The following is a 20,406-nucleotide window of genomic DNA, read 5'->3' on the forward strand; positions in this document are numbered from 1 at the left end:
CCAGGTCTCACCAATGACATTCCCTGAATTCTAAGGTGTCTTGCACTTCAGTTCCATTTAGCCACTTCATAGTCAGATTAGCTTTTTTTTTTTTTTTTTTTTAGTGAGGCAATGGGGGTTAAGTGACTTGCCCAGGGTCACGCAGCTAGTAAGTGTTGAGTTTCTGAGGCTGGATTTGAACTCAGGTACTCCTGAATCCAAGGCCAACGCTTTAACCACTACTCCATCTAGCTGCCCCAGATTAGCTTTTACAAAAGGAATAATTACTTCCAAAGTCTAAGAATAAACATCACTGTCCCTCCACACCTCCCTCATCCTCCCCCTCACCCCCATCCACCTCAGTGTCTGGGGAAGGGAGGAGGATTGGGCTGACAGTTTAGCTCATTTCCTGAATAGCACAATCTACTTGGTTGGAGTTCCAGGTGTCCTGGCTTCTCAGGGTCTTCCTGCTGACCTGCCTGCAACATCTGGCCTGGAATCCAGCCTCCAAAGTCTACATGGTCTGGGGATTCCGGGGAGCAATGCCTGCTCCTAGCACAGACAAAATATACCAAAACAAGCCCTAAAGGCTGATTCTTTCCACTATAGGGTAAAAAAGAGAGGTGTAACCTTTCCTCCCTGCCCTCTCTAGGCACTGTGGGAAAAAAATGTATCTCAATCTGGTGTATCATTTTGTGGTTGTTTTTAAAATTACCTTTTCTATTGACTCCAACAAGACCACTTAATTTGTAAAAAAAAAAAAAAAACATGTAGCCAACTGAGGCTGTGCAACTTAGCTGAAACTTCCAATAATTAAGATGATTAACTGGTTAGGGGTAAACGAACTCTTGCCTCTGTTTTAAGATAAACTTTTTGTTAGACTGTCCTGTATCAATTTTCCAGAGGCATTTTTCCCCTTCTATGTTTGATATGTAACCCCCCTTCTTCTCCATTCGCCTGCTATATACATTGTACAACCTATCTTTGAATGTTAATCCTAATTGTGTCTTCTTTTTTCTGATGTAACTGGAAAATAACTTTAGCTTCAGAAGAATTTTGTCATTTCTTAGTGGACCCCTAAGTCTGTGCTCTGAGAATATAATAAAACCTGGATTTAAAAATGTCAACGTGTGGATAAATGTGATGGGTAACAGTACTTATCAATGAATCATTGGATCTGTCCTGCACCGGTAGTTTTAAAGACACGGCCCATTCCAGCTACACAGTGGGTGGAAAGAGACTTGCCACCTGCCGTGGGGCAATGCAGGATGGCTTTTCCCAGAAGCATGGCACCTCCGTGGAAGGTGACCTGGGCAGTTTCAAATCCCTCTTACATAATCACATCTTTATTGTGTGTTATTAATACGCTCTATTCTGCTCACTGTTGGCCTTGTAAATTGTATGAGATGATGGACTTGCGTCAGTTCTGTGTGAGATGATTATGGATTTGAGTTAGATTAAACTCTGAGGATGGGGTCTGGAAGATAACCATTCCCCCTCCCCCCAGTATAGTTAGTCTCTCTCTTTGCCTAAAAGTTTATTGCTTGTTAAATTCTCACTGTCTCCTTTACCAATTAGCAGTATTTACTGCCTGTAATAAAAATTGTGTCTCCTACCAGTCTGCCTACCCCCTCTTACATGTCAGAACCCCAGTCCCTGTCATGGATTAATTGCAGTCAAATAAGGGAGTGATTTCTGCCTCCCCTTTTCTTTGACATTCTTCAGACTCGTTACCCCCCCTTCCCTCTTCCCTCAGTTTGACCTTGTTCCCCCTCCCCTTTCCCCCCTTGTTCTTGGAACATGTATAGGTCTCCATACATTGAGCACAAGCTAAGCATGCACTCTGGGTGGGACAGGACTGGATGTTAGATTGTAAGCTCACCCTAGTGCACATGGGGACTTTCCTCCTCAAAATTACTATAAAAACCCAAAAGTTTGAGTCTATCATTGCCACTGTCATTGAGTTTGCCTGTTCTTGTGAGAATGTAATAAATCTGTCTCTGCTTGACTTGGTGGTCTCCTTGAGTTATTTGGGTAAACTGAGGCAGTTTGTCCCAAACATACTGAATCAAATTCTTTCTGACATAAATCTTATTCTTCTGAATACGTGGTTACAGCCTCTTCGCTAATATTTTATCCAATACATTGGCGTTATTTCCCCTCTCCTCTGTCTTTTCTTGGTTTGGTTACCAAGACTATATTTCGAACAGTTTGTGTGATATCAGAAGCCATCGTTCTTTGAACGTTGTGGAATTCCCTTGACCATCCTTTTCAGCGGGCAGGTCGTGAGAGCTGGGGACACCCGCCTCGCCCACTGGGCCCTCAAGCTCCAAGGTCTCCCTTTCCCCCAGGGGCCACGTGCTCTCTGTCCGGGATCCACTAGCAGGGGAGCGAGGCAGAGGGCCAACGCCGGGCATGCGCAGACACCTCGCTCGCTTGCTGAACTACGTTTCCCAGCAGGCTCTGCAGCCTTAAGCTACAGCCGTCCCCCTCCCTGCGGGAAGCTCCTGTGTAGTGGCCATGGAGACGGGACCGCCCTGTAACGTGAAGGGGCGCGCGCACCGTCTCTCAGGGATTGGTAGGAAGAGGGAGGCGGGACCGGAAGAGGCGGGCTCTGGCGTCCCTTCGCTGTCCTGAGCCGAGCGGCGCCTTTCTGAGCCCGACTCCTGTCTGACCATCCGGGTGAACGCGATCGGCCGCGGCCGGGAGAGCCGCGGACACGGACATGGAGCGCTGACCGGGGCCCTCTGTGGCTGTCTCGGAGCAGGTCCCCTTCCGGCTCAGTCCGCTGGGCTGCGGGACCGGAGTTCGAGTTCTCCCTCTGTGACTCTGGGCTAGTAGTGACTTGAGCCCTTCGTGCCTCGCTTTCCCCAGCTGCAAGGCGGGGTCCCGGATTGTGTTCCCGGCCCCGCGCCTGAACCCTCTTTTCTCAGCCTGGCCTTGGCCCTAGCCATGGACCCCGGGCCCCACCTGCAGGTGAGGGAGGGGTCTTTGCCACGGGCCTGGCTCGTGGTCGCCCTCCAGGCCCGCGCCTCTTCCTCGGCCCCTGGGTGCCGCCGGCTTTTAGGACTTTCGTGTCTCCACCAGGGGTTGGGGGGTTTCCCCTCCCCCAAGCAGGGCTGGTTTGGCGGGGGGGGGGGGGGGGGGGGGGAGAGTGTCTCCCTGGCGGCTAAGCCCGTTTAGCCGAGACCACGGTCTGGTCCGACCGCCTAGTCACAGGGCTGGTCACGGCCACAGTCTTCGGACTGACATTTTCGGGCCCCGTATCCAGGCGCTTTTCGATCCGTGGAAGTGTGAGTCAGTCTTACCACGTCACCCCCAATTCAGGAACCCCTCGAGGCTTCCTAGGGCTCGTCACATGTTTGTCTCTGAAGGCAAAGGAGTCTAAACGCGAATCCGAGTGAAAACCGCTTGTGGTTGTCTAAGTCTGTAGGAGCCTCGGGGGTCCTTGTGTGCGTGCACTTTGAGCTCGTCCCCGCTTTGCACCACTCCTGTCCAGCCCAGACAACCGCCTCCCACCCTGAGGGCTCTTCCCTAGCTGACCCTTACTGCTGCCCCAGGAATCAGCCCAAGCACCGCCTTGTGTAGGAAGCATTGTCTTCGCCTCCTCATTCGAGGCGACCCCGTGTCTCTTAGCGCATGTCTCTATTCTGTCTATTCTGATACTGTTGCACTTGTCTTTGTATCTTCAGGACTGCCTGACAAACAGCCATCACCGGGTGGTTGGTGCCTTGGACCGGATTGCATTTTCCTGTCCTTAATGGTGGCTGTGTTTCCTAATTGAAATCTCAATTGCAGCTGCTGTTATTCCTAATCAAGCTCTTCCCTTTGAATTCTTATGACACTCTGCTTCAGATATGTTTCTTAAGTACCAAATTGTTGGGTTCTGTTTTTTAGATTATTTTCCAATTTGCTCTCTTTACTGGCCAAGTAAGCCCATTAACGTTTAGCGTTATCATTTTAAAATATCTTAACATCACAGAAGCTAGAAGTCAAATATTCCATAATTATTATTTCATTTTCCCCCCTCTATCACCTCTACCCTTTTTTTAAATGGGAATTTTCTCTCAACTTCTAGCGTTGGTGGGGTTAAAAGTATGTAGTGGTGTTAATTGATACATTTTATTTTGATATTCGCTTAGGCTAGTACTCTTCCACACTCACCCAAAAAAGTCCCCATTTTAAAAAGTTAAGTAATAATGCCTAACATGTTGGTTACAACTGTTACTACATACAGTTTTACAGTTTTGTCTGTTGTAACTTTGTAAAACCAGTGAGTTTGACTTGAGTTTTTTGGTCTTTTGGGGTTGTCTTTATTTGCATTGTTTTTGCTGGGTATGTTGTACTTTCACTTTCAGTCTATGAGCACACATTTATTTAGTTCCTGCTTTTGTCAGGCACTCTGCTAAGCTATAAGAATGAAGACAACACTGAATCCGACTAGCTGAGGAATATTAGCATGTGCATATAATACATAGACAAAATTAGTTGCAAGGTCATTGGGGAGGAGGGGTTTTTGACCTGAGTCTTAAAAAAAAAGTAGGGATTCTGATGATATATGAGAGTATATGTTCCAAGCATGTGGGATATCTACAATGAAGGCAGGAGATGGAGTGTTGAGTATGGGAAAGAGTAAGAAGGCCAGTCTAGCTGGCATGATGGGAGAGGAATATGTAGCAGTGTTGGAGAGTGAGGTTAGGGCCCAGTTGTGTAGGGCTTCAAATGCTCAAAAGAAGAGTTTGTATTTCATCTTTCAAATAATAGAGACCTGATGGAGTGTATCAATTTAGGAGGCATGGACCTGTGCTTTAAGAAAATCACTGGCAATAATGGGGAGGAAGGATGCACTTCTCAGGGTCTGGAGGCAAGGAAACCAATGAGAAGGGTATTGCAACAGCTAGACTAGTAGCTCTTTGAGTGGAGAGGCAAATGTGAAGGATGCTGTGGAAAGATAATGTTTGGTGATTACTTGGCTATGTGGGATGAGTGAGAAGTTAAGGATGACTCGGTCATTGAGAACCTGGGTGACTGGCCTTATCAATAAAAATTAGGGAGATGGGAAAGAGGGCTGGGTTTAGAGACAAAGATATTGAGTACTCTCCTGATATAGAGATGATTGTAAAACCCAGGAATGCTGATGAGGTCACAGACTGTCTAGAAGGAAAAGAGAAAAGGCTCTGCTTAGAGCTTAGGGGGCGGGAAGGGTCGGTGTTGACAATGCATTGAAGGAGAATCAAGGTGAAGGGAAATCAGGAAAGAACTCTGTTACAAGAGCCCTGAGAGTAGTGCTGAACACTGCGGAGCAGTGTATTTGCCCTGAGGCCGGGTTGTCTATAAGAAGTATATTCATTTATGCCATTGCAGATAGAATATATTTCATTCTTTTGCTTCTTTTATCACTTCAAATGATTTGTTTCCCTGGTTCTCTGAAATTTTTCCTCTTTGTCATTTCTTTTTTTTTTTAATGTATGAAGTATTTTATTTTTTCCGTTACATGTAAAGATAGTTCTCAACTTTTGTTTATACATGCTTTACAATTTCAGATTTTTCTCCCTCCCTCCCCTCCCTCCCCCCTCCCCTAGACAGCAGGTAATCTGATATAGGTTATATCTATATATCTCTATACATATAGATATAGATATAGATATATACACACACATATATATACACATAATAACATTAATCCTATTTCTGCATTAATCCTGTTACAAGAGAAAGAATCAGAGCAGTGATGCAAAACCTCAAAATAGAAAAAAAAACAACAGCACCCAAAACAAAAGAAATAATATGGTTCAATCAGCATCTATACTCCACAGTTCTTTCTTTCTTTTTTTTTCTTGGATTTGGAGATCCTCTTCTATCATGAGTTCCCTGGAACTCTTCTGTACCATTGCATTGGTGAGAAGAATATAGTCCATCACGGTAGGTCAACACACAATGTTGATGATACTGTATACAATGTTCTTCTGGTTCTGCTCATCTCACTCATCATCAGCTCACGTAAGACCCTCCAGGTTTCTCTGAACTCTTCCTGCTCATCATTTCTTACAGCACAATAGTATTCCATTGTATTCATATACCACAACTTGTCTAGCCATTCCCCAATTGATGGGCACCCCCTCAACTTCCAATTCCTTGCTACCACGTAAAGAGTAGCTATAAATATTTTTGTACATGTGGGTCCCTTTCCCCCTTCCATGATTTCTTTGGGCAAAAGACCTAAAAGTGGGATTGCTGGGTCAAAGGGTATGCCCTTTGGGCATAATTCCAAATTGCTCTCCAGAATGGTTGGATCAGCTCACAGCTCCACCAACAATGCATTAGTGTTCCAATTTTCCCACAGCCTCTCCAACATTTATTATCTTCCTTTTTTGTCATTTTAGCCAATCTGATAGGTGTCAGGTAGTACCTCAGAGTTGTTTTAATTTGCATCTCTCTAATCATTAGAGATTTAGAGCATTTTTTCATATGGGAATAGATAGCTTTGGTTTCTTCATCAGAAAACTGCCTGTTCATATCCTTTGACCATTTCTCAATTGGGGAATGACTTGGATTCTTATAAATTTGATTTAATTCCCTATATATTTTAGAGATGAGGCCTTTATCAGAAGCACTGGCCTCAAAAATCTCTTTGTCATTTCTTATAGCACAGATTGTACTATTCATATTCTACAATTCCTTCAGCCATTACCAGTCATCCATTTTCAGCCTTTTGCTGTTGTTTGTGTTTGTCTCAATATTTTGGTACATCTGGAATCTTTCCTAGATGGCCTCACAGATAAACCCAAGTGGAATCACTGGATCAGAGGATGTGGTCAGCCCAATAACTTTTACTGCTAAGTGCTAAATGGTTCCTGAACTGGATGAATCAGTTCACAACTTCACTAACCATGTATTGCCACAAAACCTTTCTCAGTTTCATGTCATTGGAATTATCTGTTTGGTCTTTTGTGATCACCCCACCCCTGGTTTCTTCAAGAATTCTTTCTCTACCCATCACTATTAAAGGTACTTCTATCCACTTTCTGTCAATGGAATGATCTGACCTTTAATATTTAGATTGTCTAGTTGTTTAGAACTTACTTCAACATGTGGCATGAGACACTGATAGAACCTATTCTTTGCCAAACTGTTTTCCAGTTTTCCCATTAGTTCTTGTAAAATAGAGATTTCTTCCCCAAGTAGTTTATGTTCTTGAGTTTATAGAACATTAGGGTAATGTGTTTGCTTGTTTCTTATTCTTGCTTATCTAACTTTGTTCTACTGATTTATTTTTCTTGTTTTTAGCCAATGCTTTTGATAATGACTGCTGAACATATATAATATAGTTTGGGATCTGGAAGTACTCTTTGTCCCTTTGTCCATTTTTTTTTCTTCATTCCTTTACGTTTCTAGGCATTTTTTTCCTCTAAATCAATCTTGTTGCTTTCTCTAGTTACATAAAATAACACCTTGGTAGGGGCAGCTAGGTGGCGCAGTGGGTAGACCACCAGCCCTGGATTCAGGAGGACCTGAGTTCAAATTCAACACTTGACACTTATTAGCTGTGTGACCCTGGGCAAGTCACTTAACCCCAATTGCCTCACCAAAACCAAAACAAAACAAAAAAACACCTTGGTAAGCTGATTAGCACATCACTAAATGTATTGCCATTTTCATTATATATTGGTGTGGACCAATTGTGGTAAGTTAATATCTCCCCATTTATTTAAGTCTTCCTTTGTTTCTTCAAAGGGTATTTTGAAATTGTATTTACATAAATCCAATCTGTGTCTTGGTATATTGCCTCCAAGACATTTCATGTATTAATTATTTGGATTGGAATTTCTATTTCCTCCTGACTCTTGTTACTGTTATATAGCAACATTGATGATTTTTGTGTATTTATTTTCTTTCCTGCTACTTTGCTGTTGCCTTGAATAACATTTTTGTTGATTTTTTTGGTAGATCATATATACAGAGATCATTTTGTTTCCTCTTGGCTGATAGTTATACTATTCACTTAATTTTCTGGCTTTTTAGCATTCTTTAAAATAGAAGGGTATCCAGTGGGCATCTCTGCTTCACCCAGACCTTACTGGAAGAGTATTTTATTGGAAGTCCAGCCCTTGAAGCAGTTCTGAGGTGTTATTTAAGTCTCTTTTATCCATTACTAAGAGGACTAGCTTTGGGATTGAAATGGATACTTTTATATTAAAGAAAAGTCATTCCTGTGCTTTTTAGCGTTTAACAAAAGTGAGGCATTTTCTACATCTTGATTTGTGTGTGATTTTTAAAATGATCTTTGTTATCAATATCTTTGTGGTCCATTGATAGTCTTTAGAATATTTCTTGTTTTCATTATGTTGAATCAACCATGCATAACTGATAGAGTTACGGGTTAGTCAGAGTGAATGTCACACAGTTTTTATAGCCTCATTCCTAATCTTTTATTTAATAAATTTGTATCAAAATGAGTTCTTTTCTCTCTTATTTCCTTGCTCTGCTTTATTTTTGTTTGTTTTGCTTATTGCGGATCTCCTGAAGGAGATCTTTATAGTCATTCAAAAGAATTTGACTGAATTCTCTGCATAGGAGAAAAAAAGAAAACAAACAAAAACAAAAAAGAAGGGAAAATAACTTGTGTCCAAGAATAACTTGTTGAGCATAAACTTACAAGGATTAAAAAGGACTTTTAACTGAACTGATAACTTTTAAGTATTCTTAGAGAGAACTCAGACATTCACAGAAAAAGCCAGAACTGGGTTTTCTTTGATATGGAAAGCCAGCAGATAAAATAAACCTAAAAAACAACTTTGAAAAGGCTTATGAAGTGAATGATAATACAGTCCTTTCCAATACCTTTATTGTCTGAGAGTCACTAATGGGACAGAGCAGCAAGTCCTAGGCTTAGACATTCCAACAACAAACAAAACAAATACAGCATGAGAACAGAGTGAATTCTGGAAGAGCTTGGGGATGCCACAGATGGAGGGCACCACCAATACTGCTACTCAACAGTGATGTGGTAGAGAACTGGGCATTCCAAGAACCTCCTTCTGCTTTTTTTGGCTCACATGATGTTGTGAGGACATTCTTGTCCTCATTTGTCACCTGTGTCTCCACTGTACTGTGGGATATCCTCAACTTCGCTTCTTCAGAGTTTGTAGTGTTCCATGACTCATGACTATGTGTCATTGATAGGATACTAATGTTAAGAAGGTCCCTTAAAACAAACCGCTCACTTTCCCAAAGACAATACAGCCCACTCTATTCCTCCTGTACAATTCTGTGCTTAGCTCATTTACCATTTACAATATCCATCCATCCATCCATCCATCCATCCATCAAAGATATGTGTACTGATGGGCAATTTCTAAGGACTGTTCATCCAAATGCATCTAGTTCAAGGGGACCTGAGTTCAAATCCAGCCTCAGACACTTGACTTACTAGCTGTGTGACCCTGGGCAAGTCACTTAACCCCCATTGCCCAGCAAAAAAAAAAAAAAAAAGCAAAACAAACAAATACAACTCTTAAGTTGTCCAGCATTCAGAGGGGATGTGAAGGCAAGATTGAAGCGGAAACAAACTAGGATTGTCACGTTCAGGGTGAGGCTGGAAATAAAGGCAAATTACAGCAAGACAAACTGGTCTCTAGGACAAAGCTTTTTAAACTGGGTTGTGACCTCATATGGGGTCACATAACTGAATGTGGGGTCATGAAGAAATTGGCAATAGTAAAAGGGTATGTACCTATTTTATATGCCCATGTACCCAGGGTCACCTAAAAATTTCTCGGGTGAAAAGTGGTGAAAAGTTTAATATATGCATATATCAGCTATATTTCCACCTAGACATCTACTTCTAATTTAAAATTTACATATAAATGTATATATAATTTTTTATTTTATTGAATATTTTATTTCCCCCAATTACATGTAAAAATACTTTTAACATTTTTTTTTCAAATTTTGAGCTCCAAATTCTCTCCTTCCTTCACTCTCCTCCCCACCTCCTCACCACTGGGAAAGTAAGCTATTTGACATGGGTTATACATGTGTGGTCATGGGAAACACAGTTCCATGTAAGTCATGCTGGGAAAGAAAACACAGACAAAGGGGAAAAAACAGAAAAAAATAATGAAAGTAAAGATCTTAGATCTGCATACAGACTCCACCAGTTCTTTCTGTGGAGATGGACAGTACTTTTTATCATAAGTCCTTCAGAATCGTCTCGGATCATTGTCTTGCTGGTTAGAGCTAAGTTGTCCACAGTAGACCATCATACAATGTTGCTGTTATGGTGTACAATGTTCTCTTGGTTCTGCTCATCTCTACTTTGCATCAGTTCATGCAAGTCTTTCCAGATTTTTCTGAGAGCATCCTACTTATCATTTCTCATAACACAATATTATATTACAATCACAATACAACAACTTGTTCAGCCATTCCTCACTTGATGGACTTCTCAATTTCCAGTTCTATGCTACCTCTAAAAGAGCCTATTTCTTGACTTTTAACTCTATGCTAAAGTGGGGCTCTGCTTCTAGAATGTAGGGAGCAACCATCCCAAGGTTCAGGTTTTTGGTGCAGGTGTTTTCAGAAGTAATTCTGGGAACCTGTAAATTTCTGGTTCTTCCAAGACATTATGATCTAAGGAGAGGTGTGTTTACTACTCTCCTATATTGTTCCAATGGTTTGTGAATGACCACAAGCACTCTTTCCCACCCTGGAACTTGTGACCAGGGTTCCTACCCCACTGCATCCCAAGCTTTGGTGTGCTAGTATGCCTCCTCGCCCTGAGACTGGGACCCAGATCCAGGTATGGGCAATGTAACAGAGTTCTGCCCCTGTGCCAGCCCCTGTAACCTCCTTCTGACCAATTTTCCAGTCCTCTTACTGTTTGTGGGCTGAGAGGTCTGGAAGCTGTCACTGCCTCCACTGATTCAGTCACCCCCAATGCCAGTTCCTGTTTTGCTGGGGTCTGGTCTGTGCCAGCACAGCCTGGGCTCCAATCTCATCCTGGTGCAACAGATTTTTCCTGCTGCCCTTCTAAGTTGTCTTGGGCTGGAAAATTGCTTCACTCCATCCTGTTGTGGGTTCTGCTGCTCTAGAACTTATTTTGAGGAATTATTTTAAAGGTATTTGGAGGGTTTTGGGGGACAGCTTAGGCAAGTCCTTGCTTTTTCTGTACCCTACCTCCTATTTCTTATTTTAGATGAATAATGTGAGTGTGTGTGTGTGTGTGTGTGTGTATATTTGTAGATTCCTCCTTTTTTAAAAAAAATCTCATGTAAGCTATAGATCAGGTAGTGGTATCAGTGGGTCAGAGATTATGCACAGTTTGGGCATGTAGTTCCAAATCGTTTTCCAGAAGGGCTAAACCAGTTGATAGCTCCACCAGTAGTGCAATGACATGCCTCTTCTCCTCTTGCCTCTCCAGGTTTCATCCTTTTAATTTTGTCATCTCTGCCAACCTGATAGATGTGAGTTGAACCTTCAAGTTCCTTCAACATTTTTCTGTGATTTGAATCATTTTTTCATATGGCTTTGATATTTCGGATTTCCTTCTTTGAGAACTGTCCACAGCCTTTTACTGTTTGTCATTTGGGGATCTTTCTTAGATTCAGCAGCAGTTGTTTTCATTTGTTCTTTTTAGTTCCATTATTTAGGTGTCTGGTGTATAATAAGCATGTAACAAATGCCTGTCAATTGGTCAGATGAAATATTTGTAAAGTATTTAGCAAGTGCCTGGCACATAATAGGCATTTAATAAATGCTTATTCCCTCCCTCTCTTCACATGGGTCAGAATCTAGTACATTCCAGTTGTACACCAATTACTCCAATGATTGACATGGAGCACAGCTGAGCCTGCATAAGAGAGAAGAAGTTCTCCCTCAATTCCTGAGTCCTTCACTAATCCTTTCAGGTCTTTATGAGGGATGATGCCTGAATAAACACAAATTTATCTTCCGTTTCAGGTATCAATGACATTCAAGGATGTTGCTGTGGAATTTACCCGCACAGAATGGCAGCACTTGGCCCCTTTTCAGAAGGAGTTGTACAGAGATGTGATGCTGGAGAACTACAGGAACTTGTTATGCCTAGGTAAGGATAGGTTCCTGCAGTGATTCAGAACCTACTTACTAGATGAGAGGGGTTAGTAATTGTTGGGGCTCTGGGGGCAGCGAGGTGGCACAGTGGATAAAGTACCAGACCTGGATTCAAGAGGGCCTGAGTTCAAATCCAGCCTCAGACACTTGACACTTACTAGCGGTGTGACCCTGAGCAAGTCACTTAACCTTCATTGCCTGCAAAAAAAAAAAAAGTGTTGGGGCTCATTTGGAAAGGTGAGCAGCTATTTTTTGGAATGCAGAGACCAGAAGTGATTAGCCTATTTGTGCGTGAGAGATAGGGTCCTTGTGAAATGTTTTGGTTTACACAGCTAGAAACTGACAGCCCCTGGGGTTATACTTCCCTGCTGTCTGCATTCGAAGTCCAAGGTCAGGGAATTGATGACATAAAAGGTATCCCTCATAAGTGGAAACGATTGTTTTTCTGATACCAAATCCACTATGTGACATTCTTCTATCCTTCGCATGCTTCAAAGGTCACTTGTAGGGCTGTCCTGAGCTTCACCAGCTTTTCCTTGAAAGGGAAGGAATAGGATTAATTTCTGGAATAGCTGTGTCCTCAGTAATGCCCTTTTCCCAATGAATAGGACTTACAGTTTCCAAACCAGATGTGATCTCCCAGTTGGAGAGAAGGGAAGCACCCTGGACACCAGGAGGAATCCAGAGAAGTAGCTGTCCAGGTGAGTGGCTCATTGGAATAACTGGTCACTTGGTCAGTCTAGGAAAGCCCCAGTAACACCTAGAACATAGCTGTCTCCTATTGGCCGCCCAGGCCTTGGGAGAAGAGCTGACATTGTATGGCATGAGCTCTCTCCTGGAATCTCATCTGGACATCAACAGTTCAGTGTCCTGACATCTCTCCCCTCATCGTGTCCCTCTAGTGGCAGAGAAGGGGATACCTCCCTCAGCAGGAGTTGGGACTTTGTCTTCCACCTTCTGCGCCTGTTTTCACTGGAAGGGGGCCACATAGGAAAGAGATCCAATTGTGTATTTTTTCATAGGCTGCCATGGCCAACTAGTTCATGACCAAGTGGTCAGCCTAGTGGTGACCAGTCTCTCCATACTTAGGTAGGCTCACCCCAGGGCCTGTCATCACACCTGACCTCACTGGAGGATGGTTGTAGTTATTGGGAAGGTTTTTGTAATGTCAAGCCTTAATTTGCCTCTTTCCAACATATACCCATTGGTCCTAGCTCTGCCCTCTGGGGCCAAACAGAACAAATTTAGTTAATCTGACTTTAGCTTGTCAGCCTTTCACAAATTCCACAGTGTGGAGTGTGCCCCAGATCTTCTCTTCCCACCAAACACCCCCAGTGTCTTCATTGAGTTGTATGACGGCAGGGACTTAAGGCCCCAACATTCTGGTTTCCCACCTCTGCACACTTCTTTACTGAGGTGCCCAGAAATGGACTGCACAGCCATCAGCAACTTCCCTGATACCAGAAGATAACTGGGAGGTGATCTGGGGCTCTTAGTGGACTGCAAGCTCAGCGTGAGTCAGCAGTGAGCTATGGTGGCATTAAGGGAAGCATAGAGTTGAGAAGGGGGTGCTGAGAGGCTCCTTGTACCCAGCCCTGATCAGATCACATCTGGAGAGTTGTGTTCTGTTTGCAGGATTCAGAGGCAAGTTCACTGACCTGGACTTTGTGGGATCTGTTCACTTCCTTTTTGTTCCTTTAAATTGGCACAGCATTCATCCAACCTAGCAATGTCTCACCCATTCAACCTGCTGTCTCAGAGGTCACTGGCAGTGGCTCAGTAATCACTCCTGTCAGCTCTTTCAGTGGGATACAATACACCTCAGCCAGGAGCTCTCTTATTATCACTTCCCTTTTAGTCCCTCTTGTTCTTTGGCCAAAGAAGCTGGGTATGGGCAGCTTTATCTTTAAACAAGCCACCATTTTGTTATTCTGTACTCAGCAGTGCCCAGAACCTTTTTTCAGTTTCACAGGTCCTTGCAAGTCAGGGATAGTCTGACTTTGCTATCATAAACTCTGAGATGGAGTATTCTCTTCTTCCCATGTTCCCACTTTTTTGACCTCAACAATTAGTTCTGCCTTGTTTGTGGGAAGCAGTTCTAGAGTAGTGTTTCCCTTGGTTGGTACCTTCTGTGCTTTGAAGCATAAAATTATCAAAGTCAGTCTAGACATCATCAGCCCTTCCATTTTAGTTAGAGAGAACCCCGACAGATGCCCAGATACTGGGAAGAGTCTCATCATTACTGTATCATATAATCTTTGCCAGGCTCACAACTATTTCTTTTTTTAACATATTTTTATTTTTTTAATTATTCCAAATTTGACAAACAGCAACACACATGAGCATTCCAAAATTCAAAGAAAAACATAAAACCTTGCATCAAATCTCTGTTGGGTATAGCTTGTAGTTTTTGTCAAATTAGAGAATAAATTCACCACATTAATTTTAAAGCTGTCCTGCTTCTTCTCTTTACCTTCTTCTGGATCTCTCTCTCTCTCTCTCTCTCTCTCTCTCTCTCTCTCTCTCTCTCAATCTCTTTCTCTCTCTCCCTCTCTCCCTCCCTCTCCTCTTCACTTCTGTTTTTTAAAGTTGCAGTGACCCACTTTTCTTTACTCCCTTCTTTTTTCACCATCACCGTTTTCTGTTCCTTATCCCCTCTTCTGACATTCTTCCTCAATTAAAAACAAACACTTGTACTAAGTAATCATAATTAAATAAAGCATGGGGACAGCTAGGTGGTGCAGTGGATAGAGTACCAGCCCTGGAATCAAGAGGACCTGAGTTCAAATCTGGCCTCAGACACTTGACACTAGCTGTGTGACCCTGGGCAAGTCACTTAACCCCAATTGACTAAAAAAAAAAGCATGATCATTCTGAAAATAGATATCTCAATTTGCACATCTTGTCTCTCTCCTTTTTCTCAGGCATTACAAACCATGCTTCTTCATTGGTTTTCATATCACTTGAGTTTTCCTAGATGCCTCTGAATGCATCCTTTCTTGTCTTTTCTTATGGTGTAACAACATACTATACATCAATAATATACTAAAATTTGTCCAGCCATCCCTCAATTGATGGGTACCAACATTATTTCTAGATCTTTGCTATAACAAAAACTGTTGCTATTGATATTTTTCAACAGATAAGTCCTTCCCCTTTTTCTTTGATTTTTTTAGGTATATATTTAATAGTGCTATCTCTTGGTCAGAGGCTATGCCAAATTTAGTGACACCTTGGGCATAGTTCCATATTTCTTTCCATAATGGCTGGACCACTTCCTAGCTCCACCATTATTGCATTTGTGAAGCCCTTTTATCAATTGTCATTTCCCTTTCTGCCATTCTCAGTATGACGTGGAGCCTCAGAGTTGCTTTACTTCACATTTCTCTAGTTTATGATTTCTCTAGATTATGATTTATGATGTTGGGGTGTGTGTGTGTGTGTGTGTGTGTTGATAGCTTGGATTATTTTTCCTTGAGAAAAATATCCTTGAAATATTTATCTAATGAAATATAGCTCTTGTTCTAATAAACTTGAATCATTGTCTTGTATGTGTCAGGTATAAGAGGTTTAACAAAGAAACTTGCAGATTTTTTTATACAGTTGATTGTTTCCCTTCATAGTTAATAACATTGATTTTATTTTTGCAAAGACATTTTAATTTAAGTAATCATAATTGTCCATTTTATCTTCTGTGTTCCTCTGCATCTGTAATCACAAGAGGCATTTTCTTCCTTACTCCTTTAATTTGTTTATAATGTGACCTTTTATATCTACATCGAAAATCTACCTGGGACTTCTTGTGGTATATGTGAGAGATACTGATCTAAACTAGATTTCTGCCAGACCCCTTTCAAGAATTTCTTCTATTGACAGATATCAAAACCTATCTATGCCTGCCCATGTTGTACAACTCTTGGCCATGTTCTCCCAAATGTACACCACAGATCATCTTCTGAACATTTTAAAGGACTTCCTTGCTTTTTCCCCAATATCACAAGGTTACCTTTAGAGCCATCTTGCTGTCCGTTTGTCATGCCTTGCCATGTAATCTGTACATATCTTCTGTCATGTAATTCCTTGACAAAGACCTTTACTCACCAAAATTCCTTATTGGTTATATGTTATGGCCTGATTACATCTGTCAACTGCTTCACCATTGCCTCTGTGTGATCTTTGCCTTTGCTTCTTCAGAGGCAATGGTACACTATATCTCATTTCCACTTGACAGTACTAGGAAATTGTTAGTATTGAAAAAAAGGTGCCTTTGCTATCATAAGAAGCTTTCATGAGAAATAAATGCTTTGTAGTTTCCTCAAAGCAATCCAGCTTGCTCTCCTTTTCAACTCAATGTCAAGTTCATTGTCTCTTTACCATCTATCCCCAGCACAGATACTATTCAGCAAGCTCTATGTGGCAGTTTCAAAATATATTTTTAAATCTGGGCAATTGACATTGTTATCCTCTTGATTTATTTTCAGTCAGTGGACAGGCCAAACTCTTTTGAGGGTTTGTAGATTTCTTCAGAGACACTCTGCATTATCAAGGCATTGATATAATATGCAAATGGTATATCTGGAAGATTCTAAATAACTACAGAATTCTTAAAATGTCTGGGAATGAACACACCAAGACATACATATGACTTCCATAATTAGGAATGCAAAACCAATATTGATTGAAATGAAGGAAAGCCTAAAAAAATTAAAGAAACATAAAATGTTTATGAATGAGATAGGCGAATACAATAAAATTACAATACTCCCTAATTAATCTGCATATTTGACATTGTACCAATTTCATCATGAAGGGGGATATTTTATGGATTAACATAACAGTAACCAAATTAATAGAGTAACAAGGTGAAGACCATCAAGGGAAATAGTGAATGAACATTTTAATGAAAGGGATATAGCATTTTAAGATCTCAGGCAGATTGTAAAGCAATAATTATGAAAAATGCTTAGTATCAGTTAACAAATAGAAAAGTGAGCAAATGGAAAGAACTAGTAAGATCCAGAACACTTAACATTAGACAAACCCAGAAACATAAACTCCTAAGGGAGAACTACTTCTTTAGACAAAAACTTCTAAGAAAAGTATAAAGCAGTTTGATAGAAATCTATTTATTTAATCATTTTTCTTAATGGAGGATCCAAAAGGCAGGAAGATGTATGTGTACAACAGGAATAACAAAGAGGACATTCATGTTTTCTTATTTCATTCAGATTGGGAAACTACTCGTGAAACCAAGGAGTCAGCTCTAAAGCTGGACCTATCAGTAGAAGAATCATCCTGGGAATGTGATGCCACGTTAAAGAGGCACCACAGCAGTGAGGGGGGAAATCCTCAGAAAGGAAAAATAACCCAAAGGAAACCTGCAAATAAATTGAGAGGCCGCAAATATAACAACTGTGACAGTAGCTTCAGTCTAGGACATATCCCTTTTGCACAACAGAGATTATCTGTTGGAATGATTCTCCATAAATGTGATAAAAACAGAAAGCACTTCAGACTGTCTACAGACTTAAGAAAACATAAGAGAATATATTCAAAGAAGATATTTTCCAAATATACTGAATATATGAAATTCTTTAAGTATAAGTCACACTTTATTGAAAATGATAGGCTACATAATGGAGAGAAATGCTATCAGTGTAGTGAATGTGGGAAAGTCTTCAGCCAGAAAGCCAGTCTTACTCAACATCATAGAATTCATACTGGAGAGAAACCTTTTGAATGTAATGTGTGTGGGAAGGCTTTCCGCCAGAGCACAGGACTTAAGCAACACCAGACAGTTCATACCGGAGAGAAACATTATGAGTGTAATGAATGTGGGAAGGCCTTCCGTCTGAGAACACAGCTTATTCAACATTATAGAATTCACACTGGAGAGAAACCATATGAATGTAATGACTGTGGGAAGACTTTCCGGCAGAGTGCACAGCTTACTCAGCATCAGACGATTCACACTGGCGAGAAGCCTTATAAATGTGAGGAATGTGGGAAAGCCTTCCGCTTGAGAACATTACTTATTCAGCATCATAAAATTCATATTGGAAAGAAACCTTATAAATGTAATGAATGTGGGAAGGACTTCCGCCTCAGTTCACAGCTTATTCAACATCAGACAATTCATATAGAAAAGAAACCTTATAAATGTAATGAATGTGGGAAGTCTTTTCACCAGAGAGCCTTACTTACTCAACATCAGACAATTCATAGTGGGGGAAAGCCTTATAAATGTAATGAATGTGGGAAGGCCTTCCGAAATAGCACATGCCTTACTCAGCATCAGACAATTCATACTGGAGAGAAACCTTATGAATGCTATGAGTGTGGGAAGGCTTTCCGATTGAGTGCATATCTTATACGGCATCAGAGAATTCATACTGGAGAGAAACCTTTTACATGTAATGACTGTGGGAAGGCCTTTACCCATAACGCAGGACTTTCTTTGCATAAAAGAATTCATGCTGGAGAGAAACCATATGAATGTGATGAATGTGGGAAGGCCTTCCGACGTAGATCAGGTGTTGTTGAACATAAGATAATTCATACTGGAGAGAAAACGTATAGCTGTAATGAGTGTGGCAAGGCTTTCCGCTGGAGGACAGGCCTTATCCAACATCAGAGAATTCATACTGGAGAGAAACCTTATAAATGTGATGTATGTGGGAAGGCTTATCGCTTAAGCAAAGGACTTACTCAACATCAAAAAATTCACACTGGAGAAAAACAATATGGGTGTACTGAATGTGGGAGTGCCTTCCGTCTGAAACGACAGCTTACTCAACACCAGAAACTTCATAGTGGGGAGAAGCGTTATGAATGTGATCAGTGTGGGATGGTCTTCTGCCAGAGTAGAATCCTTATTCAGCATCAGAGAATTCATAGTGGAGAAAAACCTTATGAATGTAATGAATGTGGGAAAGCCTTTCGCTTGAAGACACGTCTTAATGAACACCAGACAGTTCACACTGGTGAGAAACGCTTTGAATGTAATGAATGTGGAAAGGCTTTCCGCCAGAAGACACATCTTACTGAACATTTGTCGATTCATAGTGGTGAGAAACCCTTTGAATGTAATCAATGTGGAAAGGCCTTTCGCTTGAGAACACAGCTTACTCAGCATCACATAATTCATACTGGGGAGAAACCATATGAATGTAATGTATGTGGGAAGGCATTTAGTCACAGGACAGAACGTAATCGACATTATAGAATTCACACTGGAGAGAAACGTTATGAATGTAATGAATGTGGGAGGGCCTTCAGGCTGAGCACCCACCTTACTCGGCATAAGAGAATTCATACTGGAGAGAAACCTTATGAATGTAACAAATGTGAGATGGCCTTCCGCCTGAGGGCACAGCTTACTCATCATCAGAGAATTCATACTAAAGAGAACATTTAAGAGAGTTATCATTGAGGAAAGGGTGTTTTCCAGAACAGATGCCTTCTTCACATCAGTTAATACTGAATAGAGAAAACTTGTCTATATAACAAATATGGAAAGCCTTTGAACCAGAGCACAGAACTTAGGAAAGATCAAGTAATTCATACTGAAAAGCCATATGAATATAATGAATGGGAGGGTTGTAGCTAGAGCGACAAACTTTCACTGAAAATTAAAGAACTTAATTTAAAGGGAAATCCCCCAGTTGAGGCAGATTTCTACTTTGTTTTATTAGCAAGTTTCCTCAAGCTTTTTCTTCCTATATAAAACTTCTCTTCACCTTCCTTCCAAATCCCAATGCTTATTGCAGTTGACTCGGATACTTAATAAACTTAAATTATCTAACCTTGGCTTCATTCATACTTCAGCAAATGTGGATTCTAACTTCACTTTCTCCTCTCTCCTCTACCTGTCTAACTTCGACCTTCACTAGATCCACCATCCCTGATAGCTGTTGCCCTGTATCTTTCCTCCCTTTGGCAGCTACTACCTGCTTTAAAAAACTCAGAATACCCTGATTGCCTCCATTTCTTCTCTCCCTCCTCAATCTCCTTCAGTGTTGCTTCCAACGGGTATGTATGACTGGCTACTGGTAGTACTAGTACCACTGCTACTGATTACTGGTGATCTCTCCGTTGTTAGCTTGGCCTCAATTCTCAGAGTTTTTGAACTCTCTGCAGCATTTAATTCTGCTGACCACTGACTCCCAATGGACACTTTCTACTCCCTGGGTCTTTGTGACCCTGAGTTTCCCTGGTTCTCCCACATATCTGGCTGCTGTTCCTCATCATGTCCCACCCCTGTCTCTACGAGAGTATACCAGAGATCTGTCCTGGGCTGCCATCTATCTATATTCTTTCTTGGATTTCTCATCT

General features: G+C 41.4%; 1 protein-coding gene across 1 annotated transcript; it reads left to right on the top strand.

Moving 5' to 3' along the window:
* Positions 1-2,608: 2,608 nt before the first annotated feature.
* Positions 2,609-19,489, top strand: LOC122748475 (zinc finger protein 420-like). The gene is made up of 5 exons (XM_043994105.1): positions 2,609-2,955; positions 11,941-12,067; positions 12,681-12,773; positions 17,301-18,922; positions 19,043-19,489. Exons 1-5 carry the CDS (start codon positions 2,932-2,934, stop codon positions 19,487-19,489), a joined length of 2,313 nt encoding a protein of 770 aa, XP_043850040.1. The 5' UTR covers positions 2,609-2,931.
* Positions 19,490-20,406: the final 917 nt, after the last annotated feature.

This window comes from Dromiciops gliroides, chromosome 3 (assembly GCF_019393635.1).
Source record: "Dromiciops gliroides isolate mDroGli1 chromosome 3, mDroGli1.pri, whole genome shotgun sequence".
Lineage (NCBI taxonomy): Eukaryota > Metazoa > Chordata > Mammalia > Microbiotheria > Microbiotheriidae > Dromiciops > Dromiciops gliroides.

Coding starts and splice junctions, on each gene's coding strand:
- LOC122748475 (XM_043994105.1), top strand. CDS start 2,932: ATGGACCCCGGGCCCCACCTGCAG. Junction 2,956..11,940: donor ACCCCGGGCCCCACCTGCAG/GTGAGGGAGGGG, acceptor CTTCCGTTTCAG/GTATCAATGACATTCAAGGA. Junction 12,068..12,680: donor CAGGAACTTGTTATGCCTAG/GTAAGGATAGGT, acceptor CCCAATGAATAG/GACTTACAGTTTCCAAACCA.